The following is a 21,615-nucleotide window of genomic DNA, read 5'->3' on the forward strand; positions in this document are numbered from 1 at the left end:
GTGTGGGCAATTGGGGTCACCTCAGTGTGAGCTTCACAAAGGAATAGGATAAAGATAAACCAACAGAACATGGTCCCTCAGCAGCTCCCAGAGGGCAATTCCTGAGGCAGGACTGGGCACAGAGGGGAACAGAAAAGATGAATGATGATGGGAGTTTTTCCAAGAAAGGGACCCTCAAAACTTCTCCAAAGCCATGGACTCCTAGGAGTAGAAAGTTCCTAGCAGTGATGGTGTTTTAGTGAGAACATTACGATTGAGTATGGGGCGGGCAGGGGGGGGAGCGTGAAGCTTCATACGTGCTCTTTGTTTAGATAACCTCTCACTCCCCCTGCCTCAATCTGGGGCCTACCACAGAGAAGGCCTTACTAGGGTCTCAAAGAGCTTCAAGCCACTTGGAAAGCAGAAATAAACAAAAGATTCTCATATGTCAATAAGGTAAGTAATTAAGGAAAGTAGGGGCTTTTAATACCAGGCGATCTCAGCACAAGATGTACACAAAGTTGGGACAGCTTTAGTACAGCAGGTCCTCAAATAATGCCACTTCATTACAGTGTCGGTGAGAAGAAAACATTGGTTCCTGGCCACACCTTTGTCTGTGTGGAGTTGGCTTGTTCTCCCCATGTCTGCGTGGGTTTCCTCCCACATCCCAAAGTAGTGCATTCATGTGAGGCGAACTATTGTGACTCCATTGTCCCAGTCTAGTGAGTGTGGAAGGGGGTCCTTCCAGAGTGGGGTCTATCTAGTACCCTGAGCTGCTGGGCGAGGCCCCAGCACCCTCTTGACCCCTTACTTGTTTTTATTCATCTCTCTTAAATGTATGTATAGCTCACATTTATATCAATGTTTAATATTAGGAGTGTTTGGGGTCTTTATTTAGAAATTTAGTGACCCGAAATATGCCATAAGAACTTAAGTCTTGTTTATATCAGCCTATGATAAAATTGGTTTCTTTATACATCATTTTGCCTAAAATCTCAGTTTCCAAGAACCTATCAATGATGTTAAGTGAAGACTTAATATATTTGGAGAAGACACATTATTCATAAAGAAAGCCATTAAAAACTCCAAGAAAATCAAAAGCTGTACAAAGAAGTCATTGCCCAAATATAAAGGAAATGAAGTGTGTCTCATGCCTTTGAACAAATGATGGCGCCTAAGAAAATCACATGCGCAGGACCTCAGTGTGCACTTAGCCACCCTTCGAATGGCCTGGGCATCATGACATTGGATCAAAGGGGAAGGAAATGTAATTCTTGGGCACATACTCCTTGGCTCGGCACCAAACTATCCTCCAAATAAGGTCTCATTCTAAAGTACTGGGGTTAGGACATGAACATATCTTCTCGGACAGAATACAATTCAACCCATAAAAAAGAGGAATTAGCCGAAACCGGTTTGGCTCAGTGGATGGAGCATCGGCCTGCGGACTGAAAGGTCCCAGGTTCGATTCCGGTCGGGGGCATGTACCTTGGTTGCGGGCACATCCCCAGTAAGGGTTGTGCAAGAGGCAGCTGATCAATGTTTCTCTCTCATCGATGTTTCTATCTCACTATCCCTCTCTCTTCCTCTCTGTAAAAATTCAATAAAATATATTTAAAAAAAAAAAAAGAGGAATTAGACACTGTATCTAGTTTCTATATTAATACATGGTATTCAGTGCATATAATCTGGATATATGCAGGTCAATGTCACTTTAATCCAGGTGAGGGGCCCCTACCCTGACTCCCGTTTTGTAGAGGGCTCATCCCTGGCCTAGAGTTGCCAGATTTGGAAATTTCAGATAAACAATGAATAGGTGTGTGTGTGTGAGTGTTTAACACAGATATGTTCATCGTAATATTTGGGATATGCTTATACTAAACAATTATTGCTGTTTATCTGAAATTCAGATTTAACTGGTGGTCCTATATTTTATCTGGCGATCCTACTATGGCCATGCCTTGCCATGGGGACCTTTCCAGCTAAAGCATGCATCCCCACTTCTGGACCAAGTTTCTAGAACCTGAGACCCTGGAATTCTCTGCTCAAATGAAATGGCCTGAGCCTGCTTCCAGGGCCTCTGGAAGTCTTTTCACCCTGACCACTCCTGCCCAGGGAGGTGTGTCCACCTCTAAGGCCCAAGTCAGTCTGAGGTAGATGAGGCATGTGGATAGAGCTTGGGTGTAAGGACTGGAGCATCTGCCTATATAAGAACGGAACCCCTTGTGGGGAGTGGGAAGAGAAATAGGACAACTGTAGGCAGGGAGACTGGGTCTATCTGCCTGTCTAGTTCTGGTGAGGGATTCCGAGGAGTTCAAGAATTCTCTATTTGAACTTGGCTTTCATGTGGTTATGTAAGCACCTTTGTCAAGGCAGGAGAATAGAACACATTACTTAGTTTGCAAGATTTATAACTTTTAAATACTTAGACATATGGTTTGTACACCTTTAAATGCACTTTTGCACCAGGCTGCACATGTTATGGGCAGGCCTGACGTGTAACTACATCAGAACTAAAAACAGAAACCATCCCAAGTTGTTGCCTCTGGGGAATGGATAAGGAAAGGAAAGATGGGGGACAGAGAAGTGAAGCATTTTGTTATAAGCCTCTCTGTCAATCTGATTGTTTTATCATTTGCATTCTTTGCCTTGTTATGAAAATCATTGAGGTCCCACCTCCTCCCTCAAGGCTTCCTGATCCATAGCTCTCACCTCCCTTCTCCCAACTTCTATAACCCTCAGTGCTGTGCAACCTCCTGCCCTGCCCGGGTGGCTCTCCTGAGTCCTCCACAGCCAAAGCCACATCTCCAAGCAGACTGGCTGACTGACTCCCTGAGAGGTGTCGAGGTCAGCATGTCTTTATGTCCTGGCCTTCCCCAGGGTCAGCAGCCTCTGCTGGAGCTCCTCTCCATGCCCCCATCTCTAACAGGGACTCCCACTTGCATCCCCTGGTCATCTGCTCAAGTTTGGGAAAAGCCTGGTGGCCTGCTTGAAGCCCCTTTCTGGTGGTTGGTGTGTAGCAGAGTTGCATGAAAACTGCGTTGCAGCCTGACATGCTGATGAGAAGCAGGTGTCCACTGTGCCAAATAGCTTTCTGCCATCGGCGAGAGTTGACCTTCCTCCTGACTGTCACTGTTCTCCTCATGTCTCAGTCTCTGCCTGCTCCTCTCTCTCTGCCCCGTCTTCCTGTTTCTCCCTTTGTCTCTCCTTATGCATTACTCTCCACCCTTTTGCTCATGAACTCGATTCCACTTTCCTTACAGAAACAAGCACCATTGCTACTCTCACATTCCAGACTCCAGGCTCAGCTTCATCCATGGGATTAAACTACCCGCCCCACCTACTTAACCTGCACCCACATCTGATCCTGGCCTTTTCAGCTGACCCCTAACAAATGACTCTTGGCTAGTGCCTAGTGCCCCACAGCTAACATGGGGATTAGGATCCTGACCCTGTAACTCTGGCCCCAGTCTAGAACTTTAAAACTCATTATCATTCATAACATTCCCAATCCCATTCTTAGCTGGTGGGAGGCATTGGGGCTGAAATTAGAGATCTGCTATGTGCCCTGGGTGTTTGTTTGGCCAACGTCTGTGTTCCTGGAAGTTGTGGGATAGGTCTGAGAAAGAACAAAAAATAGTTCCTATGAAATATGTTCCAGTCAGTGCAGCTGCTGAAAATAGTCTCTGTGGACTAAGGGAGAGGTCAGTGAGGACGACACTAGGAGGGGGACTGAAATGCTGGCTGGAGAGGGGCCAGTGAGAGGGAGGGCAGTACCACAAGGAAGGGAGGGGCTGGCAAGCCCCGGCAGATGGAAGAGAGGTGGTGGTGGTGAACGGGTGTGGTGGGAGTGGGGGTGGGGGAGAGCCTTCCTGCTGGATGCCCAGGGGTCATTCTTCATTCATTCATTCAGCAACTATTTATTGAGCACCCACTTAGTAGATGGCCCTTTGGTGGGCTGAGGATAGCAGTGAACAGAACCAAGTGCAAACTGACGTGGAGCTCACATTCAGACTTGAGAGATGGATAAGACATATGCTCACAGACATGTCAGGAGTAAGTGCTAGAAAGAGGGACAAATAAAGCAGCAAGAGGGAACAGAGCAACGGGTGCTGTCTACCAGGGAGTAACAGCTGAAAATTCAGGCACCCTCTTAAAGGGCCAACACACAAAATTTTCTGTGGAGCCATCCACCTTGTGCTCCAGCAGAGGGAGGATGAAGTAGACTGGAGCTGTGAGAGCAGAACCCAGGACTGGGGACTTGGAGGATAGAGCTCAGAAGGCAGATACCCCAAGTTTCCTGTGCTGAGTCATTCCCTCACAGCTGAGGACATCTTTTCCACATAGACTTGCCTGGGGGGAACACAGTTAACATACCCTTATAGAAAACACCTTGCCCTGAGGCCACTTAAGAGATTAAAAATAACAATTAGCCTCCAGGCAGAAGCCCCACCCTGGTGGGAAAAAAAACAAAAAACTCTTGCCACACCTGAGGACAATTGCCTGGGAGGCAATTCAAGTTGGAATCCTATCAGTCTGTAGGCAGAGGAAGTCTCTGGAGACATTGAGTCTTTGCCTGATCTAATTAGTCAGAAATAGCCTTTAACACTGTCCTGCACTAGAGATTGAGAGGTGTAGAAGATCTACCTAATACATAGTTAAAAACCAAACAGACAACCACAATAAGGAGATAAAGAAACAACCCCCAAATGAAAGAACTAGATAATTCTCCAGAAGATGAGATAAATAAAGCAAAGACAAGAAGTTTATCTGAATCAGAGTTCAGTATAATGATGATAAAAATTCTCAACAGCATGAAAAAAGATAATAGTAACTATGAAAAAAGAGCAGTCTGAGATAAAGAATGACATAACACAAATAAAGAACACATTGGAAGGAAATACACAGCAGATTAGGGTAGGCTGAGGATCGAATCAGTGAATTAGAAGACAGTTGACAGAAGACTCAATCAGAGAACCAAAAAGAAAAATAATTAAAACAGGAGGACAGCTTACTGGAGCGGTGGGACAACGTGAAATGTAACAATATTAGGAGAGCAGATATACCAGAAGAGGCAGAAAGGGAAGAAGGGATAGAGAAGGTGTTTGAAGAAATAATGGCAGAAAACTTTCATAACCTGGTAAAGGAAAACTTCACACAAGTTCAAGAGGCACAGAGAACCCCAAACAAGAAGAACCCAAACAGGCCCATGCTCAGACACATCATAATTAAAATGCCAAAAATTAAAGACAAAGAGAGAATCTTAAAGGCAGCAAGAGAAAAACAAACTGTTACCTAAAAGGAGTTCCCATAAGGCTGACACCTTATTTCTCATCAGAAACTCTACAGGCCAGAAGGGAATGGCATGAAATACTTAAGGTAATAGAAAGTAAAGATCTGAGACCAAGATTACTATATCCAGCAAGGCTATCATTCAAAATAGATGGTCAAATAAAGAGCTTCCCAAAAAAAAAAAAAAAAAAAAAAAGGCTAAAGGAGTTCATCACCACCAAACCAGCATTACAAGAAATGTAAAAGGATTGCTGTAATGAGAAGAAAAAGAGAGAAACCTAGCCATACAGAATTAAAATGGCAATAGATAAGTTCATCTCAATAATAACCCTAAATGTAAATGGATTAAATGCTCCAAACAGAAGGTGTAGGGCAGCTGAATGGATACAAAAACATGACCCAACTATATGCTGTCTAAAAGAGATCCACCTCAGACACTTACAGGATGAGAGTGAAGGGATGGAAAAAAATTTTCCATGCAAATGGGGAAAAAAAAAAAAAGCTGGAGTAGCAATACTCACATCTGACAAAATAGACTTCAAAATGAAGGCCATCACAAGAGAAAACAAAGGTCACTACATAATACTAATGGGATCATTCTAACAAGAGGATATAATCCTGGTAAACATATATGCACCCGATATAGGAGAACTAAATACAATACAGTCATAGTAGGGGATTTTAACATCCATCTGTCTCCACTGGATAGATATTCCAGACAAAAACTTAATAAGGAAACAGAGACTCTATAGGATACACTGGATCAGATGGATTTAATTGAAATTTATAGAACATTTCACCCCAACACCTCAGAATATACAATCTTCTCAAGTGCACATGGATCATTCACAAAGATAGACCATATGTTAGGACACAAAACAAGTCTCTACAAGTTCAAGAAGATTGAAATTATATCAAGCATCTTCTCAGATTACAGTGGAATGAAATTAGAAATCAACTACAGTAAAAACACCCCAAAACATTCCAACACATGGAGGCTAAATAGCATGTTATTAAACAACAAATGCGTTACCAACAAGATCAAAAAAGAAAATAAAAAACTTCCTGGATAGGAGAAGAATCAAGATGGCAGCATAGGTAAATACCTATACTTGCTGCCTCTCACAACCACATCAAAATTACAACTAAAAGGCAGAACAACTACCACCCAGAACCACGGGAAAGCTGGCTGAGTGGAAGTTCCACAACTAGAGAGGTGAAGAAAGTACAGTGAGACTAGTAGGAGGTGCAGAGGCACAGAAAGTGCTGGCACCTGGATGTACTGCTCTTTTAATTGGGAGAGAGAGATACAAGCTCCCGCTTGCTCTGAACTCCAGTTCCGGGTGAGACTCTGGGAGGCCCAGACACATATGGGGAGAAACTGGACTGTCTGGCATCGGGACAGGAACGCAAGGGTGGCTTTCTCTCAGAGGTACTTGCAGCGATCATTGTTCCTGCATGGGGGCATGGGACATGGAGACCCAGGGACCTCTCCAGTGCAGTGCTGACTGGCAGCCATTGCTGTTTGCTCCACCCTGGTAATTACCAGAAACTCTGTCCCACCCAATTTACAACCCCACCCAAGCTGTGTGCATCAGCTTTTGCATATGAATCGCCTGTCCTTTCTCTGCCTAAAACTTGTCAAACTGCAGCTGGGTTAGAGACCCCCAGAGCTTCCAAAAGAAGGCCCAAGGCCTGGCAGCAGCAGCCTGCCTTACTTCACAGCTGGGCCTCGTCTGGGCACTTCCAAACCCCATACAAAGAGGAGGAATTTGCAGTTGTCTCTGTAACTCCTGCTGGGCGGCCCCAGACAGTGGCTGACTTTGCACCTCCTTGGAGATCCAAGAGCCAGTGTACCCAATGGTCAGAGTGAGACCATCCAAATTACAACTCTTCACATCCATAAGAGACACACTCAAGGGGCAGACTCAATGAGCAACAAAGCCCCACTAAAGCAAGTCCTGCCCCATAAGGGTGTCTCCTGCACAACAGATCTTCCAGTGTAGACACAGCTGGTCTTCACAGACAATAGGCCTGGAGGTCAATTCCTCCGAGTGATACCAACAGCAATCAAGGGTTAACCACAACAAGACTGTGCAAACAGCCCACAAAGGGATGCACCAAGAGGGTCCACCTCAGGTGACTGGGGAGGCTGAGCCAATGGGCCCTATAGGACACCTAACACACAAGGCCACTCTATCAACTCAAGGAGACTTAGCAGCTACCCAGTACATAGAAACAAACACAGGGAAGCTGCCAAAATGCAGAGACAAAGAAACAAGTCACAAATGAAAGAAATGGATGAAAGCAAAATACTGGATATAGAGTTCAAAACCACAGTTATAAGGTTACTCAAGAATCTTCTAGAAACCTCCAAGAAATTTAGTGAGACCCTCAAGGATATGAAAAAGGAACAACCAGAAATTAAGCATACACTGACTGAAATAAAGAATAACATACAGAGATTCAACAGCCGACTAGAGGATCCTAAGAATCAAGTCATAGATTTGAAATACAAAGAAGCAAAAAACACACAACTGGAAAAGCCAAAAGAAAAAAGAATCCAAAAATATGAAGATAGTGTAAGGAGCCTCTGGGACAACTTCAAGTGCACCAATATCCAAATTATGTGGGTGCCAGAAGAAGAGAGAGAGCAAGATATTAAAAACCTATTTGAAGAAATAATGACAGAAAATTTCCCCTACCTGCTGAAAGAAATAGACTTACAAGTCCAGGAAGCGCAGAGAACCCCAAACAAAAGAAACCCAAAGAGGACCACACCAAGACACATCATAATTAAAATGCCAAGGGCAAAAGACAAAGAGAGAATCTTAAAAGCAGCAAGAGAAAAACAGTTACCTACAAGGGAATACCCATACTACTGTCAGCTGATTTCTCAACAGAAACTATGCAGGCCAGAAGGGAGTAGCAAGAAATATACAAAATGATGAATAGCAAGAATCTACAACCAAGATTACTCTACCCAGCAAAGCTATCATTCAGAATTGAAGGTCAGATAAAGACCTTTACAGACAAGAAAAAGCTAAAGGAGTTCATAACCACCAAACCAGTATTATATGAAATACTGAAGGGTATTCTCTAAGGAGAGGAAGAAGAAGAAAAAGGTAAAGATAAAAAAAATTATGAACAGCAAAGTGACAACAAATACATATCTATCAACAAGTGAACCTAAAAATCAAATGAATAAAAAACTTGATGAACAGAACAGACTGGTGAATGTAATAGAATAAAGGGCATGGAAAGGGAGTGGACTAACAATTCTCAGGGTGAAGGGGTTGTAGAGGGTGTGGGAAGAGATTGGACAGAGAGATTACACCTATGGAAGAGGTCAGTGGGAGGAGAAGTGGGGAAAGCCTGGAGTGGGGTGGGAACCAGGTGGAGGGGAGGTATGGGGGAGGGGGGAAGAGGAACATCTGTAATAATCTGAACAATAAAGATTTAAAATATAAAAAAAAACTTCCTGGATAAATGAGAATGAACACACAACAACCCAAAATCTCTGGGACACAGCAAAAGCAGTCCTGAGAGGGAAGTTCATAGCACTACAGGCATACCTCAAAAAATAAGAAAAATGAGCAATAAACTATTTAACCCTACAACTTAAAGAATTGGAAAGAGAACAACAATAAAAGCCCAGAGTAAGTAGAAGGAAGGCAATAATAAAGATTAGAGCAGAAACAAATAACATAGACACTAAACAAACAATACAAAAAAAAATCAATGAAACCAAGAGCTGGTTCTTTGAAAGGATAAACAAAACTGATAAACCATTAGCCAGACTCATCAAGACACAAAGAGAGAGGACCCAAATAAATAAAATAAAAAACAAAAGTGGAGAAGTAACCACTGACACCACAGAAATACAAAGGATTGTAAGAAAATACTATGAACAACTATATGCCAACAAGCTGGACACAGTGGATGAAGTGGACAAATTCCTAGGAAAACCCAATCTCCCAAAACTGAATCAGGAAGAATAAAAAAACCTGAATAGGCCAATAGCAACTGATGAAATAAAAGCAGTAATAAAAAAAACTCCCACCAGACAAAAGCCCAGGTCTGGATGGATTCACAGGGGAGTTTTACCAAACATTCAGAGAACCAACACTATACTCCTCAAACTATTTCAGAAAATCCAAAGGGAAGGAACACTTCCAAGCTCTTTTTATGAGGCCAGTTACCCTAATTCCAAAACCAGATAAAGACACTATAAAGAAAGAGAATTACAGGCCAATATGCCTGATGAACATAGATGCTAAAATCCTCAACAAAATATTAGCAAATCACATTCAGCAATATATTAAAAAGATCATACACCACGATCAAGTGGGATTTATTCCAGGGAGGCAAGGCTGGTACATTATTCACAAATCAATAAATGTGATACATCACATAAACAAATTGAGAGACAAAAATCACATGATCATATCAATAGACGCAGAGAAAGCATTCAACAAAATCCAACACCCATTTTTTATAAAAACTCTCAGCAATGTGGGAATATAGGGAGCATATCTGAACATAATAAAGACAATATATAACAAACCTACAGCCAACATCATACTCAATGGGCAAAAACCTAAAACCATTTTCCCTAAGAACAGGAACAAGAAAAGGATGCCCACTTTCACCACTCCTGCTCAACATAGTACTGGACATGCTAGCCATAGCAATAAGACAACAAGAAGAAATAAAAGGCATCCAGATTGGAAAAGAAGAAGTAAAACTGTCATTATTCACAGATGACATGATATTGTAATACAAAACCCCAAAGACTCCATCAAAAAACTACTAGACTTACTAAATGAATTCGGCAAAGTAGCAGGATACAAAATTAACACCTGGAAATCTATGGCATTTTTATACACCAATAATGAACTCACAGAAAGAGAAATGAAAAAAACAATCCCATTTACCATTGCAACAAAAAAATTAAGATACCTAGGAATAAATTTAAATAAGGAGGTAAAAGACTTGGACTCAGAAAACTACAGGACATTGAAAAAAGAGATAGAGGAAGACATAAACAAATGGAAGAATATACCTGTTCATGGATTGGTAGAATCAACATAATTAAAATGCCCATACTACCCAAAGCAATCTATAGATTCAATTCAATCCCCATTAAGATACCAATGGCATATTTCACAGACCTAGAATAAACTCTCCAAAAATTCATATAGAATAAAAAAAGATCCTGAATAGCTGCAGCAATCCTGAGAAAGAAGTACAAAGTTGGAGGGATTACAATACCAGATATCAAGCTATATTACAAAGCCACTGTTCTCAAAACTGCCTGGTACTGGCACAAGAAAAGACATACAGATAAGTGGTCGGCAAACCGTGGCTCGCGAGCCACATGTGGCTCTTTGGCCCCTTGAGTGTGGCTCTCCCACAAAATACCACATGCGGGCACACATGTACAGTGCGACTGAAACTTCGTGGCCCATGCGCAGAAGTTAGTTTTCGGCCTGGGCGAGTCTATTTTGAAGAAGTGGTTCTAATGCCGAACCACACTCAAGGGGCCAAAGAGCCACATGTGGCTCGTGAGATGCGGTTTGCCGACCCCTGATATAGACCAATGGGACTGAACAGAGAACCCAGAAATCAACCCAAGCCATTATGCTCAATTAATATTTGACAAAGGAGGCAAGAGCACATAATGGAGTCAAGATAATCTCTTCAATAAACGATGTTGGGAAAATTGGACAGATACATGCAAAAAAATGAAACTAGACCAGCAACTTACTCCACACACAAAAATAAACTCAAAATGGATAAAGGACTTAAACATAACACGGAAAATCATAAAAATCTTAGAAGAATCCATAGGCAGCAAAATATCAGACATATATTGTAGCAATATCTTTACCGATACAGCTCCTAGAACAATGGAAACTAAGGAGAAATAAACAAATGGGACTACATCAATATGAAAAGCTTCTGCACAGCAAAAGGAACAATCAACAAAACAACAAGAAAGCCCACTGCATGGGAGAACATATTTGCCAATGTTTGTCTCCGATAAGGGTTTAGTCTCCAAAATTTACAGAGAACTCATACAACTTAACAAAAGGAAGATAAACATTCCAATCAAAAAAATTGGCAAAGGACTTAAAATAGACACTTTTCAAAAGAGGACATACAGAAGGCCAAGAGACATGAAAACATGTTCAAAGTCACTAATCATCTGAGAGATGCAAATCAAAACGACAGTGAGGTACCATCTCACACAAATGACAAGTGCTGATGAGAATGCGGATAAAAAGAAATTGTACTGCTGGTGGGAATGCAGACTGGTGCAACCACTGTGGAAAACAGTATGGAGTTTTTCTCAAAAAGTTAAAAATGGAACTCCCATTTGATCCAGTAATCCCACTTCTAGGAATATATCCCAAGAAATCAGAAACACCAATCAGCAAGGATATACACTGAGTGGCCAGATTATTATGATCTCTGAACGCATAATAATCTGGCCACTCAGTGTGTGTGTGTGTGTGTGTGTGTGTGTGTGTGTGTGTATAAATATAAATATAAATATACATATACATATAAATATGAGGCCCAGTGCATGAATTCGTGCATGGGTGGGGTCCAGCCAGCCTGGCCAAGGGGAGGGGACATGGGCAGTTGGCTGGCTTGCCTGCTGGTCGAACTCCTGGTCCAGGGGACAATTTGCATATTAGCCTTTTATTATATAGGATATACACTGCATGGTCAGATTATTATACGTTCAGAGATCATAATAATCTGGCCACTCAGTGTATGCACCCCTATGTTCATAGCAGTGCAATTTACAATAGCTAGGATTTGGAAACAGCCTAAATGCCCATCAGCAGATGAGTGGATTAAAAAGCTGTGGTACATTTACACAATGGAATACTATACTGCTGTAAAAAAGAAGGAACTCTTACTATTTGCAGCAGCATGGATGGACCTGGAGAGCATTATGCTAAGCGAAATAAGCCAGTCAGAGAAAGACAAATATCACATGATCTCACTCACTTGTGGAATATAATGAAAACATAAACTGATGAACAAAAATAGAGCCAGAGTAAAAAAATATTTGAGAATATAATAGAAGTAATCCTATTATTTGCAAATTTTTAATATTTCCTACAACTTTTGTGATATTATACTAAGTTAGTACAGTTTTGGTAATATTATTATAATTAAAATATTTTTTCTTGAAATATGAATGTTTATTGAATATAATATTATTATATTTAAAATCATTTTTCTTAAAATATTAATGCTTATTGCATGTAAATGGTAATTTTTTTGTATCTACAATCTGGTAATTTATTTTGTTTATTGTAAGTAAAATAAAATAAAATAAAGAGTTAAAAAAAAAAGGGTTCTCGGACATGTAAGATCTCAAAACATGTATCTCCCATGCACTGTTTCTGGAAGCTATTGGAGGATGTTGTATAGATATAGATATAAACAAAAGCAACTCCATCTCTGTGTCCAGGATTTCATTTAATTTTTAAGTTTCATGCTGGGCCTTTGACCAACTTCACTATATTTAGTAAGCATATCAAACAAAGCCTGTGTTGATGGTGATCTGTGTCCCTTAAAATGTACCCATAAATATTTTATTAGTAATATCCAGAATGACATGACAACTGAGATAAATATCAAACTGTTAAAAGTATCAATTATGAACCATCATCGGTCACAAGACCACCAGAAGGGATAGCCCCTGTACTGCTGCATTCCTTATCCCCTTGTCTTGTCGGTCATTAGTACCTGAGTTATACTGTAATAAGTACAGAGACAGGGGTCTGCAGAGGAGAATAATCTGCATAGAATTTCTGGTTGTCTGTTCCATTCCCACCCAATCTTTCCATAAGTAAATTACCCTATAACAAATTCTATTATATTCTACTAGAGGCCCAGTGCACGAATTCGTGCACCAGTGGGGTCCTTCGGCCTGTCCAGCAGGATCGGGCTGAAACCGGCTCTCTGACATCCCCCGAGGGGTCTTGGATTGCGAGAGGGCACAGGCCAGGCTGAGGGACCCCACCGGTGCACAATCGGGGCTGAGGAGGGAGGCAGGAGGTTGGCCAGCTAGGGAGGGGCTGTGGTAGGGCTCCAGGGTGTGTCTGGGCTATCTCCCTCAGTCCTGATTGGCCCAACCCCAGGAGCAAGCTAACCTACCAGTTGGAGCATCTGCCCCCTGCTGGTCAGTGCACGTCATAGCTACTGGTCAACTGTCTGCCCCCTGGTGGTCAGTGCATGTCATAGCAAGCGGTTGAGTGGCCTTAGCATATCATTAGCATATTACTCTTTGATTGGTTGAACAGATGACTGGACGACCGGACACTTAGCATATTACGCTTTTGTTATATAGGATGGAGTTGCCAACTTCGTCTTTTGGTCTGAAGAAGATACCTTTCATTATCGTGGCCAGTACACCTTTGTTTCACTGTTGAACAGATTAATAAACTAAGGATGGATGAGGTGGGATCCAGGAAGGAAGAAATCCAACCCAAGAGGTGACAGGGAGCCTGAGCAATGGAGGAGGCTTTCCCTGTGAGCCTCCGGACCCAGGCCTCTAAAGAAACCGAGCTGAGCAGGTCAGAGGCTCAGTGAGAGAGTTCTTCCAGAAGACGACAGAAGAGAAGTTCTTCCCTTGACAGAGGACTTTACTAGTATGTGTTTACCTATGTCCAGAGGAGATTCACCCAACAAGGCCCCTGCCTAGATTGAATTAGTGATAGGTATTTTTAAAATAAAAAAAGCCCCCCCCACACTACCCCACCACACACCCCCTTCAAGCAAAAGACAATTAGTAAGTCTAGGGAAAACAAAAGCTGTCAGAAAAGATGATAGTAAGGGCTCTGAAGAAGAGAACAGGGAGGTCTGTGAGTGTAATTAATGGGGGGACCTACTTTAGCCTGGGTGGTATCAGAAGGGACGCTCTGAGGAGGTGATGTGTAACGGAAGCCTGAAATGCCAGAAGGAACCAGCTGCAGCAGAAGGGGCTGAGGTCTGGGGAGGATCTCTGCATTCTGAAGCCCTGGTGTGCTTCAGAGGAGGGGGTGGGGGGGGGAGACTGTGAGCTCCTCAAGCACCTGGGAGGCGGCATGGCCCTTGCATGAGCGGGAGGGTGTGTGGGCCATGCAGAAGCACAGTGACGCCCCTCGGCCAGGAAGCCCTGCCTGACTGGCCCAGACGTCGCCGATTTACTGAACTCTGGATGTGTGTGCTTCCAGCTTCCGGATGACCCACCAAATTTAGGACTTTCCCAAAATTCCCTACACAATAGTGATGATGCCCGACAGGGCTTCACCTGCAGTGGGCGGGAGCTCAGTTAGACTCTAAGGATATCTTCAGCATCAGACCAGGGTGTTTTTCAGGCAGCACACTGATTCCCAGAACTTCTGTGGCCTTGCTTTGTGGCAAGGGAATGAGGATGTGATGAGCTGGGATGGGGCTCTCTGGGGACACTTTCAGCCAAAGATGATAGCTGTTTGTCCTTGGCCCTGCCAAGAGGGTAAGTTGAGTCATGAAGAGAATTCAACCATGTATACAGACAGAAGGAAAGGAAACTTGGGGAGGAGGACTGAAGGGACATGAGTAGACTTGTGCTGTGGAAAGCAAAAATATCCCATCTAGAAAGTTTTCAGGGGCTCCCTCATGTTTTGGCTTTTCTTCTAGCTTTGGTTTGGGGCCTCTTTCGTATCCTCATTCCCTCTTCCCTTGGGCATCCTGTTTGGAGAAAAAGGATCAGATATCCTCACCCTGGAGGCATATGCCCCTTTCTTACAGGTAGTGTTGGGACAGTGGAACTCAGGGATTCCAAGCATCGTGGGAGGCTACAGAGAACATTCCAGAAAGAGTGAAGTTCCTCCGCCTCACCTCTGCCTGCCAGGTGGGCAGTCCTGGGAGATGGAACCACCTCTGGGAACCTGGGTGTCTCCTAGTCCCAGCAAAGGAAACAGAAGTCCAGGTGGTTCTTGGCCCCAGCTTCCTACTACTGGGTAGGAGCCAAGTCACTTCCCTGTCTGCCTCCCTGGCCCTACCCACCCACCCAGTGCGATGGGGAGCTGCGGCCGAGACAGGGGACCTCCCTGGGTAGCAGCATGTGTTTAGGGCAGCCCAACTACAGAGCCAGCAGGCAGGCCTGACACGGGGGGAAAGGATGTGTTTTCTTACAAAAGCAGGTCTATTTTGATTTCTCACTGAAGCCTTGAAGCCTGGTGAGTGTTTCATACATTTGGGGCTTCCAGCTTTTCACTGAGACACATCCTTCACCCAAACAGACACATGGATGCAGAGGTTCATACTCACTCCTAACACAAATGCATACATGCACGCATGCCCAAATACACGTACAAACTCACACACAGAGACCGAAACACGCAAAGACAGTCTCACACCTACTCAAACACAAATACACTCAAACATTCCCAAATACACACACAAATTCACACAGTGTCACACCCACACTACACAAACACACATACAAACTCATTCCCACACGGAGCTGTCACGCCCACATGTACATGCACATATAAATACACACATAACCACTCATATGGCCCAGCTTAGAAAACGGCCTCCCATTTGTTCTTGTTTAAAGTGAGATTGGAAGTCTCTTATCTTCCTTGAGATTCAGTTTCTTACCCTTCCCACCATAAAAACCCTTCTGCCCCATCTTTTCTTGGGTCCTGTCCAGCTAGTGTGTGCCTTTAAGGAAGTTGAAGCTGCTAAAAGTGAGAGACAGAGAAAAAAAAATAAAGTGCCAAAAAAAAATTTGGCATCTTCCCCTTCAAGTTTCTGACGTCACTTATGAAACACGGGTCCTCGTCGCCGCAGAGAAGCAGTTGTTTTGCTGGAGGAGGGAGTGTGCAGGCTGCCGGGCTCCCGCCCTTCCTCCTCTGAGCTCCGGGGCAGGGGCCAGGCTGACCCTTCCTCAGCGCCCCTCTCCCCTGACCGCCCTGGGCCCGGAGCACGGTCCTGGCTACCTCTGGCCTTTGTTGCTTTCTGGGTCCATCTTAAGAGACTCTCCTTGGCCAAGAAAGAGTACTTTGAAGGTAAGCCAGGGGGAGGAGGGCTCCAAGGGCCAGCAGGAGAAGGGGGGCTGCTGGGCCCAGGGCTTCCCTGGGCATCTCCTGTGGTTTAGGGGGCTTTGGACAATCCCTTGTTTGGACCTGTCCAGGGGCATCCACAACCACAGCCCCGGAAATCCCAGCAGCATTTGGGCGGAGCCTCTGGCCTCGCCCAAGCCAGCTGAGAGGTCCCGGCGGGGTTTATTTAGGCAGCTGCCTGGCATAGACTTAACAGAACAGGCCACAGGGGTGACTCTGTAGAAAGGGTCTGGTGTCTACTGTGGTCAGGGCCAGTAGGAGCAAGAGGGGGGTGAGGTGGTGTGCACTGCACCAGGGGCTTTGTCTGGGCTGGGGCAAAGCATACCTCTTGGGGGTTCCGGTGGGAGGGGCTATGGCCAGGATGCCGGACTGACAGCAGGAGGGAGGTTTGCAGAGTGCTGGGGGAGGGGTGGACTGGAAAACAGATTTCAAGTCATAAAGTCAGCTAGGAACTGGCCAAAGCAAGGAGAGCTCTCCACTCAGAGGAGCAGCTAGGATTCTCTTCCATCCTGTTGTCACCTCTCCTGGCTGCATGACCTCGAGCAAGTCCTGGCCCTTCTGTGGGCCTTGGTTTACGTTCTGTAAAATAAGGGTGCTGGGCTAAGTGGTGTTGGGTTTTAGCTGGCGTACGTGGGGCAGGGCCTTCTGACGGGGAAGAGCTCTGGGCTGAGTTCCGGCTGGCACGACGGTCTTCCATGGGTCCTGGGAGTCACCTCGGTGGCACGTTCTTCCCTGCAGGAGGCAGGATGCAGGAGCTGTGTCTGCTGTGCTGGGCCGTCCTCCTGGGCCTGGGGCAGGCCTGTCCTGCGCCCTGCGACTGTGGGGAGAAGTATGGCTTCCGGATCGCCGACTGTGCCTACCGCGACCTGGAGGCTGTGCCACCTGGCTTCCTAGCCAACGTGACCACATTGAGCCTGTCAGCCAACCGGCTGCCCAGCTTGCCAGAGGGCGCCTTCAGGGAGGTGCCCCTGCTGCAGTCCCTGTGGCTGGCACACAACGAGATTCGCACAGTGGCTGCTGGCGCCCTGACTTCGCTGGGCCACCTCAAGAGCCTGGACCTTAGCCACAACTTCATCTCTGACTTTGCCTGGAGCAACCTGCGCAACCTCAGTGCCCTCCAGTTACTCAAGATGGACAGCAATGAGCTAACCTTCATCCCCCGAGATGCCTTCCACAGTCTTCAGGCCCTGCGCTCGCTGCAGCTCCACCACAACTGCTTGCACACACTGGCCGAGGGCACCTTTGCGCCACTCACCGTGCTGTCCCACCTGCAGATCAATAACAACCCCTTCCAGTGTGCCTGTGGCATCGTGTGGTTCAAGGCGTGGGCCCTGACCACGGCCGCATCCATCCCAGAGCAGGACAACATCACCTGCACCTCACCCGACGTGCTGAAGGGCACACCGCTGACCCGCCTGCCGCCACTGCCTTGTTCACCGCCCTCGGTGCAACTCACCTACCGGCCCAGCCAGGATGGAGCCGAGCTGCGGCCTGGCTTCACGCTGGCACTCTACTGCGAGGTGGAGGGGCAGCCAGCCCCGCAGCTCCACTGGCACATCCAGACGCGTGGTGGCACGGTGGAGATCACCAGCCCCAACGTGGGTGCTGATGGGCATGCCCTGGCAGCCGGCAGCCAGCCACGCTTCCAGGCCTTTGCCAACGGCAGCCTGTTCATCCCTGACTTTGGCAAGCCGGAGGAGGGCACCTACAGCTGCCTGGCCGCCAATGAGCTGGGCAGTGCCGAGAGCTCGGTGAACGTGGCACTAGCTACTCCGGGCGAGGGGGGCGAGGATGTGCTGGGGCGCAGGTTCCACGGCAAAGCTGCCGAGGGTAAGGGCTGCTATACGGTTGACAACGACGTGCAGCCGTCAGATCCTGAGGACAACGTGGTCATCATCTACCTCAGCCGCAATGGAGGCCGGGAGGCTGCGGAAGCAAGGGGCGGGGTCTCTGGGCAGCAGCCCCCAGGCCTGCTTCCGCTGGGCCAGAGCCTCCTCCTCCTCCTCCTCACTTCCTTCTGGTTCCGCCCCCACCCACCCGAGCTGCGGCAGCCCCAGGGCCTCCCTGCCGCCTCCCCCTGACTCAGCGGATGTCCATGCAGGGGTCTGGGGTTGGCAGCTCCCAAGACCTACCTCCCCTTCTCATCTCTTCTGGGGCACTCGCCACATCCACTTCTACACTTGCTCAGTGCTAGTGACTAGGCCAGAATCGGATCCCATCACTCGCGGGCCTTCGGTATTCCTTGCTGCTAACCACGTGGCCCATGCCCCCTGTGCAGGCAGCATGCTAACAGGGTACTACCCTAAACAAGGGAGCAAAGCCTCACTGATGGAATTCAGGGACTGGGACTGACCAGATGGCGAAGGCTGGGGGCTTAGGCCTTAGCAGGGAAATAGCCGGAAGTAGACAGGGCGCAGGAGAAAGGAATGGGATAGAGGGGCAGAGGCTGGTGTGGCTTGGAGACTCTCAGTGACCTGCTTGAGCTCCTGCTGCCCTGGGGCGTTCCCTAATGACTTGGGGGCTCCAAATTCTCTGCCCCCATCTCAGACAGGACTGGAGGATCCGGGGGCCTCCCTCTTCTCACCCTTCCTCCTTTAGCCTCTGCCCTGCCCTCCTGGACACCTGCCCTGCCTTTCTCTCCAAGTGTGCATCTGTAGCCTACCCCTCTGAGGAGGCCAGCCAGCCTGGAGACAGTGGAGCAATAAATGGCATTTCTGATGCTCCCCTGTGTCTGCCTGGAGTTTCGTCTGATCTAGAAGCCCCTGTCGGGTAGGACCAGGGGCTGGAGAGTCAGGATGGCCAGCAGGCCAGTCCACATGGGACAGGCCTGTGAAACACACACTGACTATGTGGCAGGCGGTAGCATGGGTGGCCCAGTGGTGGGTGAGAGGCTGGGCCCCCAGCTGAGCTGAGTTGCAGATGTCCTTCCCCCCAAATTAGCCCGTGAGACAAATGGCGGCACTAGCTACTGAGGCTTCCCTGGGGCCCTGAGTGGTGCTGTATGCAGGAGGGTGTGAGGAGGCATTGTGGAGGCGGGGAAGAAAGAGCCTGGGTTGTGGTCCTCTTGCTGGTCCACTCCATGTCAGAGACGTCAGGGAGTGTAGATGGAAAGGGGACAGGCTAGGCAAGATGGAGAAGTGAGAGAGGGAGGGGATGGGGGACATAGGACACAGAGGAGAGAGGATGGAGGGAAGAAAAAGGAGCTAGGAGACTGAGGAGAACAGGTTTGAGGGAGAAGCCAAAGGAAATGGATGTCCTTCCTCCCACCTTTTCAGGAAGAGGAAATGGCATTCCTGGAGGAAAGTCCTTTCGTAGGAGTGTTTCCCACAGAACAGACGGACCAGTGACTGACTTGGAGGGGCAGGGAGCAGGTAGGATGAGGGCCTGACAACAGCCTGCAGATCTCTTAGGATGGGGAGCAGGTAGATGGGGGCAGGACCTGGGGACTAGAAGAACCCCATATCTGTGCTGGGTCAGATGTATCTCCCCTCTGCTTCCATCCCCGCCCCTTTCCAAATGTAAGGGGCTGCACATCGGACAAGACCCCGTGGGAGGGCTCTGCCACCTCTGCCCAGAGCTCTCAGGACTGCTGGGCGCGGCAAGGTAGAGGCAGAGAGACCGAGGAGCCTGGGGGAGCAGCTATGAGCCTTGGAGGCTGGCCAGCCTCCCCCTCCCCTCCTCCTGTCCACATTGGGCACTTCTCCACCCCCCTTCAGCTGGCAGCTCCCACTGAACAGATGACACCAGCAGCACATGTCAAGGACTGTGTATCTGGTGGAAAAAACAGCAAGAGGAAGCTGAGCCCCTGTGCTGTGCCACCTTAAATAAGTCACTACCCATCTCTGTGCTTTGTTTCCTTAGGGGGAAAGAAAAGACAGGCCCTGGCTGTTGGTTGGAGCATTGTCCTGTACAGGGAAAGGCAACCCATCAGTCAGTGTTCCTCTCCCCGTCTCTGTCTTTCTCTCCCCCTTCCTCTCTCTCTAAAAAAAATCAATAAAAACATATCCTTGGGTGAAAATTAAAATGCCATATTTCTGAATAAAAGAATGAGTACAATTTTTTAAAAAAGATGAGGTAGGACATGGTAGCGCTCAAGGGTCCAGTTGACTCTGATTCGCTACAGCTTGATAACCCTAACCTGACTTGGACCTCTGATGTCTCTGGCTCCATTCAGTTGAGCAGGCCTGGCTTTTTGGAGTAGGACATGGGCCCAAGACCTGAGTCAGGGGCGGCTGGGGAACAGCTGTGCTCCAAATGAACTGGCTGCTCTCCTGCTTTGAAGTCATCCATGGCGCCCACCGCCTTGGGATGAAGCTCTGAGTTCCCCAGCCAAGCATCCATGGCCACTCTGACTGGCTCTCCCAGGTCCCCACCCCTCCTGGCCTCCCTTAGGACAAATGACTTGTTCTCTAAGTGCTCTGTGATGAGTCTTCCTCTGCACCTTTATTCATGCTGCTCCCTCGGTCTGGACACCATACCCCTCTTCCTTACTTGGCCAAGTCAGCCTTTGAGACTCGGCTCAGGTACCACATCCTCCAGAAAGTCTTCCTGGATGTCCTGCCGCTGCTTCCCAGTGCACACTATGCCCTCCTCTGGCTCCCACAGCGCTGTGTCCAGTGTCCCAGCCTGATCCCATTCTGTTGTGACTGGTTCCCTATTAAGGGCTGAGGCCCAGTCTGCCTTCTCCTCCCTGTGGTCCTGTCAGTCATGGCCACAGGGCCAACAAGGCATTTTTCACGGGCTGCAGTGGGATCAGAGCCTGCCTTCTTCGCCCTCCTCACAGGAAGCCTGGAAGGTGGGTCCCAGCTCCCTGGCCCTGCCCCTGGTTTCATGTGTGTTTTTGGCTGTATTGGGGTATAGGAACGTGGAGAAGGAGTTGGTCTCCACTAATTGTGCAGACATTCTTTTAGGCCCCACTGATGTTGATCTCTGGAGTGGCCACATTTCCCTCACCCTCTGTAGCCCCCAGCCCACAATGACCCACACCCTCACCTACACAGCTTCCGACCTCCACCAGTCTCCAGCAGGGAGGGGCCACCCCACCCGCTCTGCCCTTCCCCTCTGCATCTTCCATCTTCTACCATCCGGGCAGCTCCCTCACTGCACGCCCCACCTTCACACCTTAATTCACATTGTCCACATCTTCCTTAAGTCTCTTCTGCTCCCCAAGTCCTGCTCCTTCTTGAGGACCCTGAATAAGTCCTACTTTCTAAAGCCAATGTCC

The 21,615-nt window shown here is 47.1% G+C and overlaps 1 protein-coding gene across 1 annotated transcript; it reads left to right on the forward strand.

The window, feature by feature from the left end:
* Nucleotides 1–16,204: 16,204 nt before the first annotated feature.
* Nucleotides 16,205–20,366, forward strand: ISLR (immunoglobulin superfamily containing leucine rich repeat). Its single transcript, XM_079769834.1, has 2 exons — nucleotides 16,205–16,337; nucleotides 17,130–20,366. Exon 2 carries the CDS (start codon nucleotides 17,138–17,140, stop codon nucleotides 18,470–18,472), a length of 1,335 nt encoding a protein of 444 aa, XP_079625960.1. The 5' UTR covers nucleotides 16,205–16,337; nucleotides 17,130–17,137; the 3' UTR covers nucleotides 18,473–20,366.
* The last annotated feature ends 1,249 nt before the right edge of the window (nucleotides 20,367–21,615 follow it).

The sequence above is a fragment of the Cnephaeus nilssonii genome (genome assembly GCF_951640355.1).
Source record: "Cnephaeus nilssonii genome assembly, chromosome: 4".
NCBI lineage: Eukaryota > Metazoa > Chordata > Mammalia > Chiroptera > Vespertilionidae > Cnephaeus > Cnephaeus nilssonii.